The sequence below is a fragment of the Balearica regulorum genome, chromosome 4 (assembly GCF_011004875.1).
Source record: "Balearica regulorum gibbericeps isolate bBalReg1 chromosome 4, bBalReg1.pri, whole genome shotgun sequence".
In the NCBI taxonomy this organism is placed as follows: Eukaryota; Metazoa; Chordata; class Aves; order Gruiformes; family Gruidae; genus Balearica; species Balearica regulorum.
Window position 1 is genome coordinate 65,558,538 of NC_046187.1, and position 19,216 is coordinate 65,577,753.

Sequence of the window (19,216 nt, forward strand, 5' to 3'; positions counted from 1 at the left end):
TTCCCATTAAAAATAAGTTACAATATGCTTAACATTTTAAAAATCATATTTGGATCGTAGAAGTTTCATAAAGATGATGCTGGAAAAAAAAATAGAGCATTTCTGATTCTCACACATCAGACTTTGGATTGAGAGGTCTTGCCGTCTTTAGCTTGTCTGCTTCCCTTTTCTCTTCCACTTCTGAGAAAAGAGAAAGTGTTACCAGCTGTGAACTTGTCATACAGAGATGAAGGGGAAAAATACAAGAAATTCTATTTCCATTGTGGAAACAAAGGGGAAATTGGGTTCTTCTGAAATTCATGGCATTGAATATTTAGTTTTCAGTGTTTTTCTCAAGTTATAGGTAAGAAACCAGTTAAGAACATGTTAACAGACTTCTTCAGTCTTTCTTGAATGTCTTTTTTTACTTTTACACTGATTGACAGATTGGTAGGAGTTGGAAGGGACCTCTAGAGATCATCTAGTCCAACTCCCCTGCTAGAGCAGGATCACTTAGACCATGTTGCACAGGGGGGTGTCCAGGCAGGTTTTGAATATCTCCAGAGAAGGAGAGTCCACAACCTGTTTGGGCAGCCAGTTCCAGTGCTCTGTCACCCTCAGAGTGAAGAAGTTTTTCCTCATATGCAGATGGAACTTCCTGTGTTCCAGTTTGTGCCTGTTGTCCTGTCACTGGGCAGCATAGAGAAGAGTCTGGCCCCTTCCTCCAGACATCCACCCTTTAGATATTTATAAGCATTAATAGGATTAAATTTTTGATAATTGAAAATAAACCTCTACATAATTAGTCAAAAGTGAGGGTGAATTTTGTGTGTAATGTGTTAATATCCCAAAACTTCCATTAAAGCTGCTAAAACACAATAAGCAATGAAAAGGAAAAGTTAGGAATATCATATCAGTTATGACAGGTGGAATTTTTGAAGAGATCACTAAACCACAAAGTAATACAATCTCTGGCCTTTTCTTCTGAGAGATGTGTTGGGAACTATGTAAAACATGCTCAGTGTGGAAATAACTGGTCTGTTGCTGGTTTAAGATGAAAATATTTGTTAGACAAATCCTAGATTCCTTTCACTTATCAAAGAAACCAGAAATTTTCTGCTATGTATTTTATTATAAATATTCTTCCATAATTATTTACTGGTGCTTCTATGTATTATTTTACTTCAGTGGCTTTTTGTTACTGTTTCTGTGTTGTTAATTGTTTTAGTCATTGTTAATTATTCATTATTCACATGATTTGTTTTTGTGCATGCTGCCTGTGTATTATACACGCTCTCCATTTGTTTTGACTTCCACAGCCAGAAAATGTTGTCCTGACTCTTCAGGTAATGTTTTATGGTAGATGTACAGCTTTGAAAAGAAACTAACCATGTCTGTATGCACTACTTCTATTAAAACATCCATAACTGTTTTTAATGTTATTTTAAATAGTGGTTTTCCATCTAACCTATTTAAAAAGAATTTGTCAAATAATTTCTGAAGTGTTCAGCTAACTAAAGGATAAAACAATCATTCTTTTGCTTCTTCCAAGTGTCTAGTTTGTATTCTTCAGAAGGGATAACAGCTTTTAACTAGCAGTTAATAATAATAAAAAAGTTTCATCCTAGAATTGGTAATTAGGTCAGAAATTTGCAACTCTGCTAAGGGTGATGGTTGCTGTATTTGGATCAGTTGGTAATTAGGGATTGTGAGGAAGGGCATCGGCAAAGCTGGAACTGGAGCATGATTGATAGCTTGTGAGAAATTGTAACTTGTTTTATGGGACAATACACAGCCTCAATTTCATCCTTTTACTGCCAAGTTGCCCTTGTGCTGGTGGATTTGTAAAATAGGACTAAAAGTACTAGTGTGACAATTAGTTGTCCTAATATTGGGAAGGGGAAGGAGAAGAGAGATTTATCATGGAAGACAGACCATTGGGGCATGCCCACACTGTGGTTGGTGTCTAGCTCTGTGCCACAGATGCATGCCCTGTCTGGTTTTGGATGTGTTGGCTTGAGTTTGCAGCAGAGGGAAACAGCACAGCCAGGTTGCAGCTTGTCCCCTGGAAGCCACGTCACCTTGTGAAGGGCTGTGCCAGGGCTCTCTGGCCCAGCTCCTTGGTCCTGGGGCACTTACACTGCTCCCAGCGTAAAAGCTAATTAGGGTATTGCGTTGCATCGTTCCCTTTCACTCCTTCCAGCTTTTGAAAGCATCCTTGTAACTGCTGCTGCTTTGGTGTTTGGCAGCAGAATAGATGTCTTTACCTGAGAGAGCTTAAAATCCACTCTTTCAGGTTTCCAGTCCCTAAGCAGTTTTAACTTCAGCAGGTTGGAGAAACCTTTGCCATTGCAATCGATCATCCAGTGAAGTACTTCCCATTGCAGTTCATATGAATCTTTGTACTCATAACTGATTAGAAAGGAGAACAAGCTAAGCCTCCCTCCCCTGCTCCCAGATGAAGTGTTGATCTAGTCCGCATTGCTGACTTTTTGTGGAGCCTTTTTGGAAACAGATGTCAGAAACAGTAAATTTGTGGTCTGGGAAATCAAATGTGATTTTTTTTTTTTTAATCCTATTTCAATTGCATTGATTCACATTTGTTTCTTGTGAGCATACTTCTTTCTTAGCACTTGCTCCTGTAGCTTACCTAGCTAATATTCTAGCTAAATAATTATTAGCTATCAATATCTACAATGTTATGTATTTTTTTGTTAGAAAAGTTGTCAATTAAATGAAATACACCAAGTCTATAACCTTGGTAACTTAGTAGATGGTTTAGTCTGTAGTTTGATTACTTTTTTTAATTATTTGCTCTATATTGATTGCAGTTACTGTGTGATATCTGCTGTTACCACTATTTTTGTCTGAATTACAGGCCATCTACTATGAAATCGGTTTTATAGTCTCCGCAGCCTTGGGATTGCTATTTATTTTGTTACTGCCTCTTGTGGGACTTTGCTTCTGTATGTGTCGTTGCTGTGACAACTGTGGTGGGGAAATGCATCAAAGACAGAAGAAAAATGCTGACTGTCAGAGGAGCTGTTTTGCAACATTTCTTTTTGTTGCTTCTTTAATAATAAGGCAAGTGTAATAAAGAGAACAATATGAAACTTGGTATAGCACTAATTTTGCAGTGTCATATGACAAATAATGTTACTGTATTAGCTACAGGTGTAGAAATTATTTTACTAGACTAAGTAATGTTATTGCTTATTAAAGAAAATGTGATTGTGTTATGAAAGTACTGCTACCATGACTCTCCACAGGTCATTATGTACTCACTTCAGAGGAGTGTAGGTGTGAAACAAAAAATTAAGCTTGAATTTGGCAAATGAAGCTTTTGCCAGCCTCAGAATGGCAGTTGCAGAATGTTACATTAAACTTAAGAACATCAGGTGCTGTGTCCTACATTCAGTCACCATCCCATAGAGAACTTGAGGTACAACATACTGCTTTGCTCTTGATAGTGTAGTAGTGGCAAGAAAAGCAATTGTGTGACCTCCTTCAGTATATGCTGTCCTCCAGACTTTCTTACTAGTTCAAAATAATGGATTTTCTTTTGGACACTGAGTTGTTTAAACCATGTGGTGCACTCACTGTAAAATCCTGGAGTTTGAAGACATTTTTGCACTATTGGTGTTAGGAGCACACTCCTGTTCTGTGCTGGGTGTGTAACAGGTGATGACAGGCTACAATCAAGACTTTTCCCTGTAGATGCTTTCAAAATACATTGTTTGCTTTCAGGCTTTTTATTTTCCTTCAACTTCTTCATGTTTTCACCTCCCTACTATCCTTATTTTGTTATTATATTTTTTTTAAAAAAAATTCAAGTCTTTTGATCTATACTGGTGGCTGTTCAGTCAGGTGGGACTTACTTTGTTACTTCACTGTAATCTAGAATTTTTTTTTTTTCATTTTACTACGGTTTGCCATGACAAATTGAGACCTTGCCTGTGCTCAAATGTATGACACGCCGATATCAGGTATGGGAACGCGCTCTTTTCTCCCAGACATCGCTAACAAACATGACAAGTATTCTGAAGACCAGAAAGCCAAATGGTATTGTAGGTGATAAGTGCATCCCTGCCATGATGACAGGACAAAAGTTCTTCATAGTACAATGGTGCCTCAAAGAAAGTAAGTTATTAAATTACCTCTCAGCGTGCCAAAACAGAAGGTAGCACACAGAGCTTGCCAGCTATCTTTACACCACATTGCAGGATGCTATGTTGCACAATGCTATGTTCTGGTTATAATGGCTGAGGAATGTTGCTGGTCAGCAAAGAAATTAAGAGGTCATCCCCCTTGTTGGTCTCTAACTTTTGCATTTACTGCCAGCTATTCTTGTGGTATTAAGCGTATGCTATTCAGCATTGGCAAATGCTTCTTTCTAAGTCATGACTAGCAGATCGGTGATTCCTAGTAACGTAATTTCCAGGACTAGGGATTTTTTTTTTTACCCCTCTTGTATCATCAGGAGTATCAGATGCTCACCCTATTACCTGAAGGGAAGCATTGGCCTGAGCTCTGTCTGCAGGTTTCCACAGGTGGAGATAATCTCATATGACTCCCTGGCTAAGGCTGTAATGCTGGGAGTGCTGTGTAAGACAAGATAGGACTTTACAAGGCTAATATTACTGACCCCAGCCTGGCTGAGTGCTGAGGTTTCCAGTATGCCTCTGAACAAAGCAGGATTCTGCTGCGCTTCCTGGATCTTCTTTCACAAGGGAAGAGAAGATGCTGTGCCTGGATCTATTTAAGCCCATGTCAGCTTGCTTACTGTTACGCAGAAACACAAAAGGACAGTCTTGTTGGTAGCCACTGCCCCAACAAAAATGGGGAAAGCCTGAGATTTACTGACAACTATTTCTCCATTTCTTTTACTGTACTCAGACTAAGTCTCCTTGTGGATTTATTCTTTACTTCCCCCCAAGTTACCGTGCAATTTCAGCTTAGGAGGAAGATTTACCTGCAGTTGTTCTTCCCAAAACCTCACATCAAGGACTCTGCCACAGCTGCGTACATAAGCTGTGACAATAATCAAACGAGTTTAGTTCTATGCAAGTAAAATGTTTAAGGCTACTTGCATTCAAAGCCAAAAGAACGAAAACTTGAATGATCTCTGCTAATACGGGGTTACTTCAAGATGTGTCATGAAATTGCTAAGGTGGGTCGTCTCATTGTTCAGGTATAGTTTAAAGTTCACGCAGTGTTGGGGGCTTCCTTTGGGAGTATATCTCCCAAACCCTTGCCAGGTGACTAGAACGCTGTAGACTCCTCTACCAAGGGCTGTGCCGCTTCAGAAGATGCAGTTAGCAAGGCATGTATCCATCAGAGTACCCCGAACCCACACCTCTGCCAGTGGAGCTTTGTTTTAACGGCACTCCAGTGGAATGTGTGTGCAGACAGCTGCTGGAGGGAATGGGGAGGATTTCTAGGGGATGGACTTGGACTTCTTCAACATTACCATCTAAGTGTACATTCTGCATCTTCCTCTCCCTCTTTCTTGCAGTGCCAGCCATTCTGGGGTTATGGAAGCATAAGCCATTTTTTCTTTTTATTAAATGTGTATTTTTTTCAGTCATTGGTATTTCCAGATGGGTCCAAACTGTCTTTCCTTGGCTGGAAAAGACAGATCAAATGCATGGAAGAGTATTAGTAGGGAAGAGACTGTATGCGGAACTTGCAATAGATTGTCTATATAGACAACAACTCTTGAAAACTCTAGTGACATGGGGATGGCTTTTCTGTGCATCAGCATACAAGTTCACAGTGGCATATATATGTTGGTAATGTAGATTTTAGAAGATTTCAGCTAGTAGATTTTAATCATGAGGAACGTTATTTCTTCTCACTTTTCCACTGATATAGTGCTCTGGTAATTGGGATGAAGTTTTAATACGAAGTTTACTGGAATGATGTATAAAGGAAATACAGAGATAACAGGTTTTTGTTTGTTTGTTTTTTAAATCTCTACCTAGATCTGCTCTCTGAAGGTGGGGTGTACATGGGAAGTATGCTTTCCTCAAGGAGAGGTCTAGGAAACAAGTCAAAAGACTTGTGATTACATACACAGTTGTTTATCTTAAAGTAAATAGCCCTCAAGTGTGTCATTTTCCAGTACATGCACTTTGTGTTTGAAATATTTACTTTGGTAGAGTGAGTAAAAAAATACATGCAGTGTTTTTGGTAATTCAGTTTTTATATGTGAATGTTGTCCTACAAAGTAGGATTCTATTGCTAAAGAGCACAGGATGTAGAAATAACCTATCAAATAGATAGCTGAGTAGGTTCGATATTCCAAATTTCTCATTAAAACAATCATGTGCTTTTCTTCAAAGGTTAACTGAGAGTTTAGGGACAGATACCTGCTATTACATCTTATTTTCTAGTCATCTACAAGCTTAGGCAAACACGTTTTCTCTGGGAAAGAAATGATTTCATTAATTCCCCTACGTCGTAAAGGCAAGAAAGGGACATTTGATTTTTAAGAAAGTACACATTGCAATGCCAAATTTAATACTGGTGATAGAAAATGTCCTGGCTGTTGGATAGAAAAACACATAGTTTTCTGTCCTTCCAGGAGAGCTTGTGTAATAAGTTCTTTATTGAAGTTGTGGATGATATTATGTAGGAGGCTAGGGAAAGGCAAGTCTGAAGGGAATGATCCTTGGTATCATGGCAAGTACCTCATGCAGGCTTCATAGAAGTCCTCTTGGCCTTGCAGGATTGGCAATACACGTTGTTCAGAACCTGGGAATCAACATTATCTTAAAGAATTGGTGAAAAAGTTGGTACCAAAATCTCTAGCCCATTATTTTCTTTCAATATCTAAATCTGTTCAGGGTTTCTATTCTGTGACTTGATTTATTTTATTTTTTTTGCAAGCACAGCTAAAGGAGAAGCTTGGGTCTCCCCCTGCAACTGGATTAATAACATTTATGTCGGTCTGTGAAACCTGACAAGAAATTGTGTGTGGAATATCTGACTCCTGAAGAGACTGTTTAAATAGTTCTCTAATCTGTTACACAGAAGGCATGTCCTTTTTATTCCTGCTTTATGACTTTCTCCTTGTAGCTGCTTATTGAATGTTGACTGAAGGCTCAGTTGGATAATAAATAGATTTTTCCTCTCATGTTGTGTGCTTAGTTACATTCAGAATGTAGTCAGAATTGTTCTGAGTGCCTTGTCTGCCTAAAGCACCTCCACTATCTTGTTTCCTCCCACTCCTTCCATTTAGGAGACTGAAGAGAAAAATGATCTTGCTCAAGTCTTACAAAGTACTGTTTTGTTAGCTCCCAATTGACCTTTCTGTTCTGTGAGCATAACACTGGATGTCCAAAGAACAAGGATGTTGTTATAAACTCCATACCTCAGAGTGATATACAAATGTTTACTTTTCCTAATAGCTTGAGATAGTTTGTCTAATAAGTTAAAAAAAAAAGTTTTAAAATGATACCATACTGTAGAGTGAAAAGAAATAATATATTGTATATGTCCAAAATAAAACTGCTTACTTCTGCTTATGTTGAAAGTTACTCAGTTTCTTGGCATCTTATGCGTTCTGAGTTCTTGTCCCATGGCTAGTAGCTGATGATAATGGCTGCTCGAGTGTTGGTCATAATGGAAATAAAACAATGCCATTTGCTATTGGTTAAATAAGTAGTAAGGTAAATGTTGGTGTCCCTTTGTTCATCAGCGACTTCTGGGAAGGTAGTTATTAGCCAATTTTGAAGATACAGCTGTGAAATTTTGGGTAGAGAAGCAACCTCTTTGTCAGACTCTGTCATTCTCTTTTGAATATTTTTGGATATTGAGAAAAATGTTAGTGAAGCAATCCTTATAGACCAGCAGCTGTAGCATATAGTCTTGCCATCTCTCCCTGTATCATGCTCAAAATCAGAGTCTTCCTACTGAGAGTATTTGTCAGAGCAGCAAAAAATCTTGTACTTGAGACCAGTTTTACCAGGAGAACAAGCCTTTACATTGGTTGGGAAAGCTAAAATAGGAAAAGCAAAAAAAAGATGAAGATTTGGTTTTGGATCACTGATAAGGAGATGAGCATCATCAGGGTGTTTGCTCTTGTCTTGCCAGGATACAAAAATCATGTTATTTTAGGTACCCATTTGCTCTCCACCGTATCATTTCTCATCTGTGTGGCTGTGTTATGGCTTCCTTTGAACATACATTCTTTGAAGAAGAATTATACTTACTATATATTTTGCCCCACAGGGATTCTGGTATGGGTTTTCTCTAACTAACTCTTATTTAGTAATACTAGTATTTAGGTCTTCTTGACACCCCAACTCAGGAAGTTTGACAGCCTGGGAGGAGTACAGTACCGTTTGTGTTAGTGACTCCCTTTCTGCTGTGGTTTGGATACCTGTAATGGCCTTTCAGGGTGCTGCCTCTCTGCTGTTGAGCTGTTGTACTACAGTGCAAAGTAAGAGACCGAACACACATGCCATCCAGGAATTGCCTGTAAATGCAACTGACTGCAGCCTTTAGGCAGTGTTTGCCCTTCAGGGATGTATTGTGCCTATGATGAGTGGATCTGTGCTGTCTGCCAGTTAAATCTGCAGAAAGCTAGTGTTTAACCCATCAAGTGGGTTTGTAGTCAGCCTGCTTTTGAGGCTGTTACCACTCTGGTGGTTACTTGTAATTTTTCTGGTTCTTGTCCGAAAGGTTAGCTGTTGTAAATGTGAGATGTTTAAAAACAAAGTCATCCTTCTGTTTAAGACTATTTTACACCTAAACTAAATTAAAAAAAACCTAATGATCATGTATGCTAAGAGAGCTTTTGAAGCCTCTCGTGGGACTTTTAATTGCCTTTTTGCTTAGTGTTTGTGCAGATCGGCCATGCTGTAATTAGAATTTTACAGTGGGGAATGATCAAATAGAAAATAATCAGCAACAGTGCTGACTGGAAGTCTACCTCACCTTCCACCTTTTGTTTTAGTATCAGGAAACACTTATATATTATTTTAGTGTTAATAGGGACTATTTGTGTGTTTTAAAAGATGTGTGCAATTATGAAAGTAAATAGAGCCATTATGAGTAAATGTTGCTGAAGTTTTAAAATGTAAAATACTCCTTTTCACAGTTAACTTTTGAGCATTTGCTGTGTCAAGGTTAATGATGCCTGTAAAAGAGTCTAACATTTCCAAGTCTCCTACAATTTACCTAGGCTATACACATTTTCTGACAGTATCAATGCAAACGGATAAGTAGCTGTACATTAATAACTTCTGAAGACTTTGGGTTATCGCTTTTTCCTTTCTTTTCTTGAATTGGTAGTACAGTATTGGCCCTTACGGCTAATTCCTCTACTCTGCCTTGTGGTGCATGTGAGAACTTGTAATAAGAAAATGAGAATGTGTAAATTTGAGAACTTTATTTTGATAATGATGACTTTTTTTGCTGTAATTTTTTTGTTCTGCTTTATGTCAGAATGGGCATTTACAGTAATAAAGAAATATGTTTTATCTGTATTTTTTGTAGTGTCGGAGTGCTCTGTGCGTATGGTGCCAACCAGCATTTAACTAATCAAGTCCGAGGAGCAAAGAAACTGGTTAACAGTAATTTTAAAGACCTGAAAATTTTCCTTAACAACACTCCAGCGGTAAAGAATTTTTTTCTTTATGGGGGCTGGGGGTGGGAGGGAAGAAATGTAAGTAAGAAGTATTGCAGAAAATAAGTGTTCCTTTCTGTTTGGTATAAATCACACCTGCAGTATTTTGTTTATTCTTTGTGTGTCAGTCTCCCAAAGTAGAATCAATGATGCAAGGTAAGACATTTTCACACAGCAGAAGATGTTTGGGAGTTATCCTGATGGATCAACATTCTTTGGGCAGATTTTGAGCTGTACTCCTGGAGTATGCTGTGATGATGTTTATAGGCCCTTTTGTTCCTACTGAACTAGTGTAGATCACTAGCAGAAGGTGAATAATTTGGAAAAATACGGTTTTAAAAGGAATACATACTAAAAAAAGATAGTACGTGAAAACTTGGATTCCTTGTTGCTCTTTCCTGTTTCCTTGTATTTTGGACTTACTCTTATGTGCTCTGGGACTGAGCTGCAATAACTTCTTTTCCAGTAGTATTTTTGACTAGTTTTTTACTTTAAACCAGTGTCATACTGTGCCATACTGAACAGGAAAGATTCTCTGCTTTCTCCTTTCAAACTTTCCTTAAAGTCCCAGAAGCAGTTCTCTGCATATCTTTTTTTTTTTTTTTTTTTATTGAAAGAAAAAAAGAAATGCTAGCATGGAAGACTTGTAAATTTTCCCATGTACAAATTTAAATTCTGTATGGATTAGGAGAAAAAAGGTCCCAACAGTCCTATTATCTTGGTTTTCATTAAGTTTAATTTAATTAATCTGTTTTATTTCCACATGACTGATAAATTAGAAATAGGTGGAATTCACACAGTTACGTGGGATCCACTAGTGTGGTAGCATCCCAGTCGCAGTAACTCTGGGCTCCCATAACCTATGAGCTGTTTTCCTGCTGACAGGACTGTATGAGAACATGAGACACCTGGGGGATGCCATTAGATGGTTCTGTATCTGGAGTTGTTCCCTATACAACTATTTGTATGTGCATGCTGTGACAGTCTGGTGATGGAGGTATATGGCAGGAAGTGGAGGTCGTGCCAACAGACTCTCCTAAAACAGAGTGCCTTTTGTCAGTCTGGCGGTTACTCAGGGCACAGAAGGATGTAATCCAGTTGCATCAGAAACCACTAGACTCCCCTTCACAGCTCGCTGAGTGCCAACAACAGGAAACATCGGAATAGAAAATCTGTTATGTAGAAGTAACTCTTTTAATAGAGAAAAAAAAGGACACTAGCTAAAAAGTTAATAAAAATGCCTGAATTATTGCATTTAAAAGTATCAGGACTTGAACGTTTGTGCTAGGGGTTCCTCAAAGTCTCAGGTAGTAGGTTTTTAGTTTCTGTGCAGGTTTATTTTTCGTTTATAGACTTGAATGCACTTATTGATGCCATCATCAGATACATCTTGTAAGTCATTTTGACAGACAAGGTACATGGCTATCATGTATACACGCACATTTGTAAGAATTCCTTAAGGACAGGAGGACTTCAGCTTCTTGAAAAAAAGTTGTAAAATCCAACTTATTGGCTATAAAGCTCTGAAATCCGAACTGATGTCCTTGACTCATCAGTATAAGGTGTGCAGCATATAAGAGGATTTGTAAAAAGAAAGTCACATGTTAAGAGTTTGTGTCATAGAAGATTTGCAGACTGAGTATTGAGCGATAACGCTATTAGTTATACAAAATCACCTTTTGTCTGTGACATTGCTGGAGACAATGCAAAACCTGTAGCCCTGCAAAATTTCAGTCCTTAGGTTAGCCTAGGAAGACCAAACAAACAAACAAAAATAGGCCTACAGCCTTCTCAGTAAGAAACTCAATTTTTTCCTCCTGTTTTAGGAAAAGGTCTGCCTCATGCTTTGTCATTTAATTACATCTACTGCTGTATGATCGATAGGTTGGTTTGAGAATGGCTTTTTTTGTCTATTATTTTTCTTTACTCCACAGAAAGTTTGAGACTGCAAGCCAGATACACTTTGGTACACATTTGGGTCACGTTTAAAATTGGAAACCCATTTGTCAAGTGCGTTAACTTTTACATTACTTTAACTCAATTGAGGTAGGGTTTGTAATGCATTATTTTAAACATGCAGAAATCAATGGAGGTTATTAATGATTTTTCAAAATTAGTATAGTAAGATTTCTAATTGGGATGGTTCTTTGATAGTATTTTCTCCAAACTCAGGATATGGTGATAACTAAGTTGCTGTTTTATATTGTTACGGTGTCTTGGTAGAGCTCAAGGAAAAGGCTCTTCACCGAGAGGGTGGTCAGGCACTGGAACAGGCTCCCCAGGCAAGTGGTCACAGCTCCAAGCTTGACTGAGTTCAAGAAGCATCTGGATAACACTCTCAGTCAATATGCTCTGATTTGGCTGGTCCTGTGTGGAGCCAGGAGTTGGACTCGATGATCCTTACGGGTCCCTTCCAACTCAAGATATTCTGTGATTCTATGAATCAAGTTGAGACTGGGCCAAATCCACCTGGGGCTAAGGAAAACCATTTGCATTAAGACAGAGCAGCCAGCTCCTTTCCTCAAGAGAAGCTCTGAGTGGCTGCACAGATACGAGCCGGTCTGGTTGGTGAACCGCTTCAGAAGTAACCACCTCATCAACTTGCCACGCGTGTCTCTGTGAAGGAGGAGCTAATGCCACTAGAAAATCAAATAACAGAGAAGACAACATGCAAAATCTTATTGGCCTGACTGACTTGAAGCCTTCATAAGGCCACGGTTCCTGCTATTGAACGCTTTTAAGCTGAATCTTTTACCCCAGAGATGTTCCAATTAAGTAGATTTCCCAGTTTAACACATTTTTTTATTACATGCAGTTCTACCAAGCAAGGTTTTAAAGTACTTAGTTAACTGAAAACCGTAGAGAGCCAGGATTTTGGGGTTTTGCACAAATATTTTGGTTGTTTTAAAGTAGCAGTTTGACTGCTACTTTTTTCCAATTATTTTTAATAGATTTCTATCATCTTCTTTTCAGCAAATCGACTACTTGGTGAGCCAGTACAACACGACTAAGGATAAAGCACTCTCTGACCTAAATAGTAAGCCCTTTGATTTAAAGGGGGTTAGTGATGTGTATTTGAAGACTTCAATAAGATAGCTCATAATGCAAAGTGAAATTTTATTTATGAGAATACAATTTTCAAGCAGAAGTGCTGTTCTCAGTGGTAAATGAGACTAAAACTTAAAATTCTTTTCATGTACAATGTATTAGAGCTTGTGTAATGCAAATTATTCCTGAAATAAGTGTTTTATTAAATTGCTTATCCAATAAGTCAGGCTAATATTTTATTTTCCTTTTTATAGTTCAGTAACCACTAATACTTCATGCATTTTTAGAATATTATTATTCATTTTTTAACTGTGGAGCCAAATGTCAAGGAACCGCGCTGCTAGCTGTTCTGGTGGTTCCAATGAGTTAGAGATCTCTGTGTTTATTTCTGTTGTTACACCTTTGTCCTCTACTCAGCTAGAAGTTGACGTATAAGCTTATCTTCTTTCTAAAGCTGCTTAGGCTACTTGCCATTTCGGAATGAGCAGTTGAAGAGCAGGAGATAAAACTTGAAATACAACTGCTGTGCTTTACCCTTCAGCACAGTTATAATACCAGGTGTCACCTTTTAAAGCTCTCAGTAAACAGAAACAACCAAACCACTGGGGTGTTTTTCTTGTTTTTTAATTTAAGCATTGCTTTCCAGAACTGATAATAGAAAGGGCCAACCACATTCACTGCAGATTAGAATTCAAGACACATTGTTAGCAGATGTTAATAAATGTGTACAGGTCTGCATTTCAGACTGAAGTGAAATACAGAAATACCAAAATGGATTTTAAACAGGATTGTTGCTGGGATCAAACTATGCAACTGTGGCAGCATGGCACCTATCATAAATTAACTTATCGACAGAAGCATAGATTCTGGGCATATGTTTAAAACATAATTTAAAGGCAGTTTTGAATGCAGCCAGCTTGGCAATGTGTTTTGTCTATATGACACTACTAATGAACACTGAATGTGCTTGTGAAATAGTAGTAGCAGTAGTTGAGTAGTCTTCCTACTTAATTCTAGGCAGGAACACTTTGGTCTAAAAAAAGTGTCATTTTTAAGTCTATAATAATAATAAATTAACATCTGCATTGTAGCTTCCCAGACACTCCAAACTGAAATTTCAAACTAAGTATTCATTTGTTCTCCATGCCAATTTAATATGCTAGTTAACAGGAGCCTAGCTAGATCTGTGATGAGAGTGCTCATCAATAAATAAAGATAGCTTTTATTTTCTTGAAATACCAGAATTAAGTGTGTGACACCTGGGGACAAAAGGATTTCATTTGAAGGGAATCAACAGTAGCACAAACCTCAAGAGAAATGTAGATGAGTTCAGTGTGCCCACCCTAAGGAAATGCTGAAAAGTGTTTTCTGCTTGATAAAAATTCTCATCCCAAGCCAGACATGACACTGCTGACAGTAATGGATGCTTCTGTACCGTGTAGTATTCCCATTTCATCAAGAGCGGGAAAAAAACCCCCTCATTTCTGTGATCTGAAAATGGAGGGGACCCAACCACTACCTAAAAGATAGGTTACATTAAGATGCTTCACAAAAGTCTTCTCGGTGTTTGTCTGTTGTCTTGCTGAACTTAGCTTCATTTCTGTTTGTGAGCAGTGAGACAGGAGTGTTTTTGGAGATGGGGGTAGCTATGGGTAAGCATGAAGCCAGCGCTGTGAGCATCAGTGCTGAATGCACTGCCTGAGAGGGCAGGGACTGGGGACACGTGCTTAACATGCTTAAGGGATTTCAACGCAGATGGCTGGCAGGTCTGAGTTGTGGGTGACCTTGACGTGCATGAGGAACAGGAGAAAGGAAAAGAATCCATTTTCTAATTTCTCTTGCGCTATGAAAACATAGTGTGTAGTGAAAGGGTATGCCACAAAATTCCTCTCCAGATGTTGGACCTCTTTAAGATAGATTGTGGAAAAAAACCCTGTTTCCATAAAAGTAGTAAATGCAATGAAATACATATTTTGGAGTTTGTTGAAATGTTATGTGTTTTTACCTATACAGTCAAGTGCTAGTGAATATTCTCCACCATATTTTGATTTACTGCTTTCATTTATAGGCCTATGGCTAGCTAAAGGAGGACTGTGTTCGTGCGTTATCTTCTGTCACTAAGTTCTGACTGTCAGGCCCTAGAGAAATTTTAATCATTAATTTATTTTTATGATATATGTATAATTTGTTAAGTAAGAGTCTGACAGCACCTATGCTAAGAGGTAATTTAAATTGAACTAGTGTGTAGTGGTTTTTTTATCTCTTCATACTACAGATGTTGGACCTTTGCTTGGAAGCAGAGTTCAAGAACAGCTGGGAAAAGAAGTACGTCCTGCACTTGATGCAGCTCTGACAATGGCAGGAGGTAAAGATGTACATCTTGTTGTATTAGTGCTCTGTTGCTGTGGTAAGACAGGCACAGTGTGGGACAGCTTTATGCAGTACCATGATTCAACTTACCATTCTTCTACATGCCTTGATGTTTCTTTTAAACTGAGGATTTCAGATATTTTAAGGTTTATAAATATGTTTAAAAACTAAATCAAGATTTGTGTGCTATTGTTGATACCAAGTTTCAGCAGTTGTTGAAGAGAGATGAAGTCCGAATTCCCTGCTCCAGGTTGTTTTACTTTTCCATTGAATATAAGGGAGACTAGGAAAACTGTGCTTTAAGAGCTGGCCACAGGTTTTTGCAGGTTAGTCTTCTACAGGTCAGGGAATGAACAGACAATGGCCTCGTCCTGTACACTGCCAAGCCTATTATGAGAGTGTTAACCATCATTGCTTCATTGTGTCTTAGAGTTTAGCATTGCTCATGCTTAGTTCTGTCTCCCTCTAAAGAAAATATTCCTTTATTACTTTTTCTATTTAAGGCTTTTTTCAGAAATCAGGTACGCTTTATATAGCAAAGGGAAAGGCATCCGTGAGCTTGAGTCACTTTGGTTTTTTGCCCATGAATTCTTTCTCATTCACTCGTCATCATTCTCCTTTTTTGCTTTATTTCTCTTATTTGTCTTGAAGTCAAAGTGGAAAGGGCTATCAAAGGTAAAAAAACACGATAAAACCTTGTGTTTTGTGAAGTGCACTTTATTTTTGTAACTTGTGTATTTTTAGTTGTATCTGTGTGGTTTCTTTGTCTACTAAACACCTGTTCAGTGGGGATTTTTGTTTGTTTGTTTGGTGTGATTGGGATGAAATCTAAAACCAGACACTGTTAAACACTCATTAATGCTTGGCTGATGCAACATGATCTCTTTCCCTTTCATCTTGCAGCTACATAATTTGTGAGTTGGATTATAAACAAAAATACTGAAAATACTGTTTTGTGGATATGGGCTTTCTTTTAATTTTTAATGACCAAGTGTTAAAGTTCTGTACTGAAACCACTGAGTAAGGAGAGGTAGGGAAAGGGTAGAAAAGAGTTATCTGGGAAGTAGGTAGAATCTCAATAAAAGTAGCCTGTGCACATTTGTTTGTTTGTAGGAAAATATAAATGAAGTATTTTTACGTGCCATAAATATATATTCTGTGCTATTCTGTGTTTTTCTGGGAGGGAGGCAGGGTTATTTCAATCAATATTGTTGAGAATATCATAGCATTTACGCATGTGCACTTTGTCTTTCTATCTGTAGATTGGTTTCTAACTAAAGGGTTTTTTTAAAAAATCTTCACATCTTTGCAGCCATCAGAGAAACAAAGGAAGCACTGGAAAATGTGAGTGTGTCTGTAGAGGTTTTGCAGGAGGGAACAGAGAGGCTTCATGCAAACTTGACAGATGTTAAAATGCACCTAAGCAACACCCTCAATGATTCTGCATGCTCTGCGGCTCAGGCTGCCTCAACTTGCAATATCATCAGGAATTCATTAAATCAACTGAACATCAATGCAAATTTTAGTGGGGTAAGAGACTATTTTTCAGACTCTTACAGTGTGATTGCCTTGAATAAGCCCAGTAGTATCTCTGCAACTTAATGGCTTGGTGTGTGCTGTCACTTGTGAGATAAGTGACCTTCCCTTATTCTGTGTTTCTGGGTAATTCCAGTCACTGTTTTCATTTTCTGTGTAGAAGAGGATAAAATGTGTGTCAAGCAGCTATGTTAAAAGTGCTGCTCTGGGCAGTGAAATAATCTGCCCTCCCAAAAATGCTGAGGTTAAGCTTTGCTTTTGTACAGTAAAGGTTTCAGGAGTGTGCTAGAAAGATTCTACTACAAATGATTTTTCTAGTTTCTTTACCCTCTCTCCTACCTTTGAATATTTAGTAAATTAGCAAGACTACTACTTTGATGTGACTCAAGAATGCTTTTTGCTTCCTAGTTGCCAGGAGTGAGCTCTCAGCTTGCGAAGGTCAATGATGTCCTTAAAACAGACCTATCTAGTCTGGTTCAAAAGGTATGTTTCTTGACAGGCTTGTAAACTCTTAATTAATAAGCTGGGATGCTTGCATATCACTTGTTTTGTCTTGGCTTTCTCAAGCAGAATTCTCTTGTTTCTGCCTCGTCCTGCCTCGTGGTGGATATCTCTCCTTATTACTCCATTGTTTGACCAAGATTTATTATTTGAAAGTATGTATGTACTTCATATCCCCCAGATACTACAGATCAAAAATACATTGCTAATTGTCTGCTTGAAAGAACAATCCTTAAAAACAAAACAGCAGAAACATGGATCTACTAGCTTGCTCTGTATTTTTTGGTTCAAACTAAAGAAAAAAAAAATCCATGCTCTCCTAATTAGTTGTGTTGTATTCCAGCTATTGAAATATATCTTTCAAATTTTTTACCTGCATATTTGCTATTAAATCTGGTGCAATGGACCTAACGTAATTACTATTAGTGTTTTTGCAAGACTATCCCCAAAACACCATGATTTTCACCTAGAAAAAAATGGCTTAGTTTGAGCAGTTTAAAAATCTAGCAATCTGAAAATGTTTGCTAGGAATAGGAGACAGTTTATGAAACCAAAGGCTGTATCTAGGGAGCTTAGACCCCCTGTCTGCTTTTGAAGTGATCAGGCCTGCAGGAAGTAAGACTTGAAGCATTCTTTGCAGTGGCTTCTCCTTTCTGTCCAGATGAGCTACTGAGCTTGGTCCCCATGGTTTAGACCCTTTCTTTCCCCTTCTCACTGAAGAAAGCATTGCAATGTCTTCAGAGGCAGTTGGGTTTCATTGTTTGTAACATGCATTTCACGTTAAGAAGGCATAGACTTGCTAAGAGGAGGTGTTTGATGCAGTGACTCTTTTCACTTAGTGAGTCTTCACATATACATTCTCAGTTTTATATGAGAGATTTGACAGGCAACAGTACTATAAAGTATTGTTTCAGATGATTGTGACTGCATGTATGTTTAAATTTATATTATTCTTTTCAAGGACTATGTTGGAGAACAAACTGAATCTGAAATATACTTGAGTTCCTATTTTGCTTTGACCTTTTCTAATGTGCAGAGATAAAAATGTGTATTCCATAATATTACCATGTACATTTTAGCATGTGCATACTTTTACCCCTTGTATAAAAGGAAAAAAAAATGTAAGTAATTTGGCAATGAGAGACTTACTATAATTTTTCCAACTTTTGGTCTTAGGGTTATGCAGCATTTAACGATACTCCAGACTTAGTGGTGAATCAAACTAAGAACATTTTATCAGGTGAGGGCAAACTATCTTTTCACTTTGATTGTTTAATGTTGATGTTTTTACATCACTTACTGATGTTTTTGTTTTCTTTTATTGATATATTTTCTGGGCTAAAGAACATTAAAAATGGAAATGGAAAACTTAACTTGTTTTTTTTGTGACACAAAATTAAAAAAAAAAAATAGAAAGCAACTGTGTATTAAGACCCAAAAGTAAATTTAAAAATAGACCACACAGTATTTTATGAAGGAGTTTTATTTGTTAGGCTTTTTACTACTCAAGTAATGAGAACTCTTAGAATCCCAACTGCACACTGATGCTTTGTCTTTATTTGGGTGAAAAACTAATTTTCCTTGACTGATGTCTCTACGATGTATTTGGGAGTGTGATGTTATAAAAACCTTGAACCTTCCTGCTGCTGTATTAAAATATAGTGGATGGCAAAGGGGATGTAAAAATATGCCTTAAGGATAATTTAAATATCCATTTTAATTGTTTTGTTACTCGGGCTTTACACTGCTACTCTTTGACAGTACCTGGACACTTGACATTTGAATAAAATGTAGGTATAGTGTATGTATACTAATCTGTTTTAATTTTTGTTCTTGCATTGTGGACCTGTTCTGCATATATAAACAGCTGTTCCTTGTAAGTTTGTGGGTTTTGTTGTTGGGTGGTTGTTTTGGTTTTTTTTCCTCCTGAGCAAAATGAAACACAGTATGTATAGAAGCATAGCATACTGTGTGAACTTGCCTAAAATGAGCCAGTTTTCTAAAACTGATGTTATGCTTTTCATTAGGAAATTTAGTACAGACTTACTCATTTTTGGTGTCTGCTGATACGCATAAACACAGACAAGTCAATTTATCTATTCATAAATCGTTAGGGTTTTGTTTTTATAAAAACTTAGTTTGAGTTAC

At 37.7% G+C, this 19,216-nt stretch overlaps 1 protein-coding gene across 1 annotated transcript in view; it reads left to right on the top strand.

Annotated features, from left to right (window-relative positions):
* PROM1 (prominin 1) overlaps window positions 1-19,216 on the top strand; it is a 64,385-nt gene that overhangs the window by 25,478 nt on the left and 19,691 nt on the right. Inside the window, exons 4-11 of the mRNA XM_075752446.1 lie at window positions 1,299-1,325; window positions 2,858-3,063; window positions 9,484-9,604; window positions 12,587-12,650; window positions 14,937-15,026; window positions 16,344-16,561; window positions 16,976-17,050; window positions 18,245-18,308. Of these exons, the coding sequence (XP_075608561.1) occupies window positions 1,299-1,325; window positions 2,858-3,063; window positions 9,484-9,604; window positions 12,587-12,650; window positions 14,937-15,026; window positions 16,344-16,561; window positions 16,976-17,050; window positions 18,245-18,308 (865 nt within the window). The remainder of the gene's footprint in view (window positions 1-1,298; window positions 1,326-2,857; window positions 3,064-9,483; window positions 9,605-12,586; window positions 12,651-14,936; window positions 15,027-16,343; window positions 16,562-16,975; window positions 17,051-18,244; window positions 18,309-19,216) is intronic.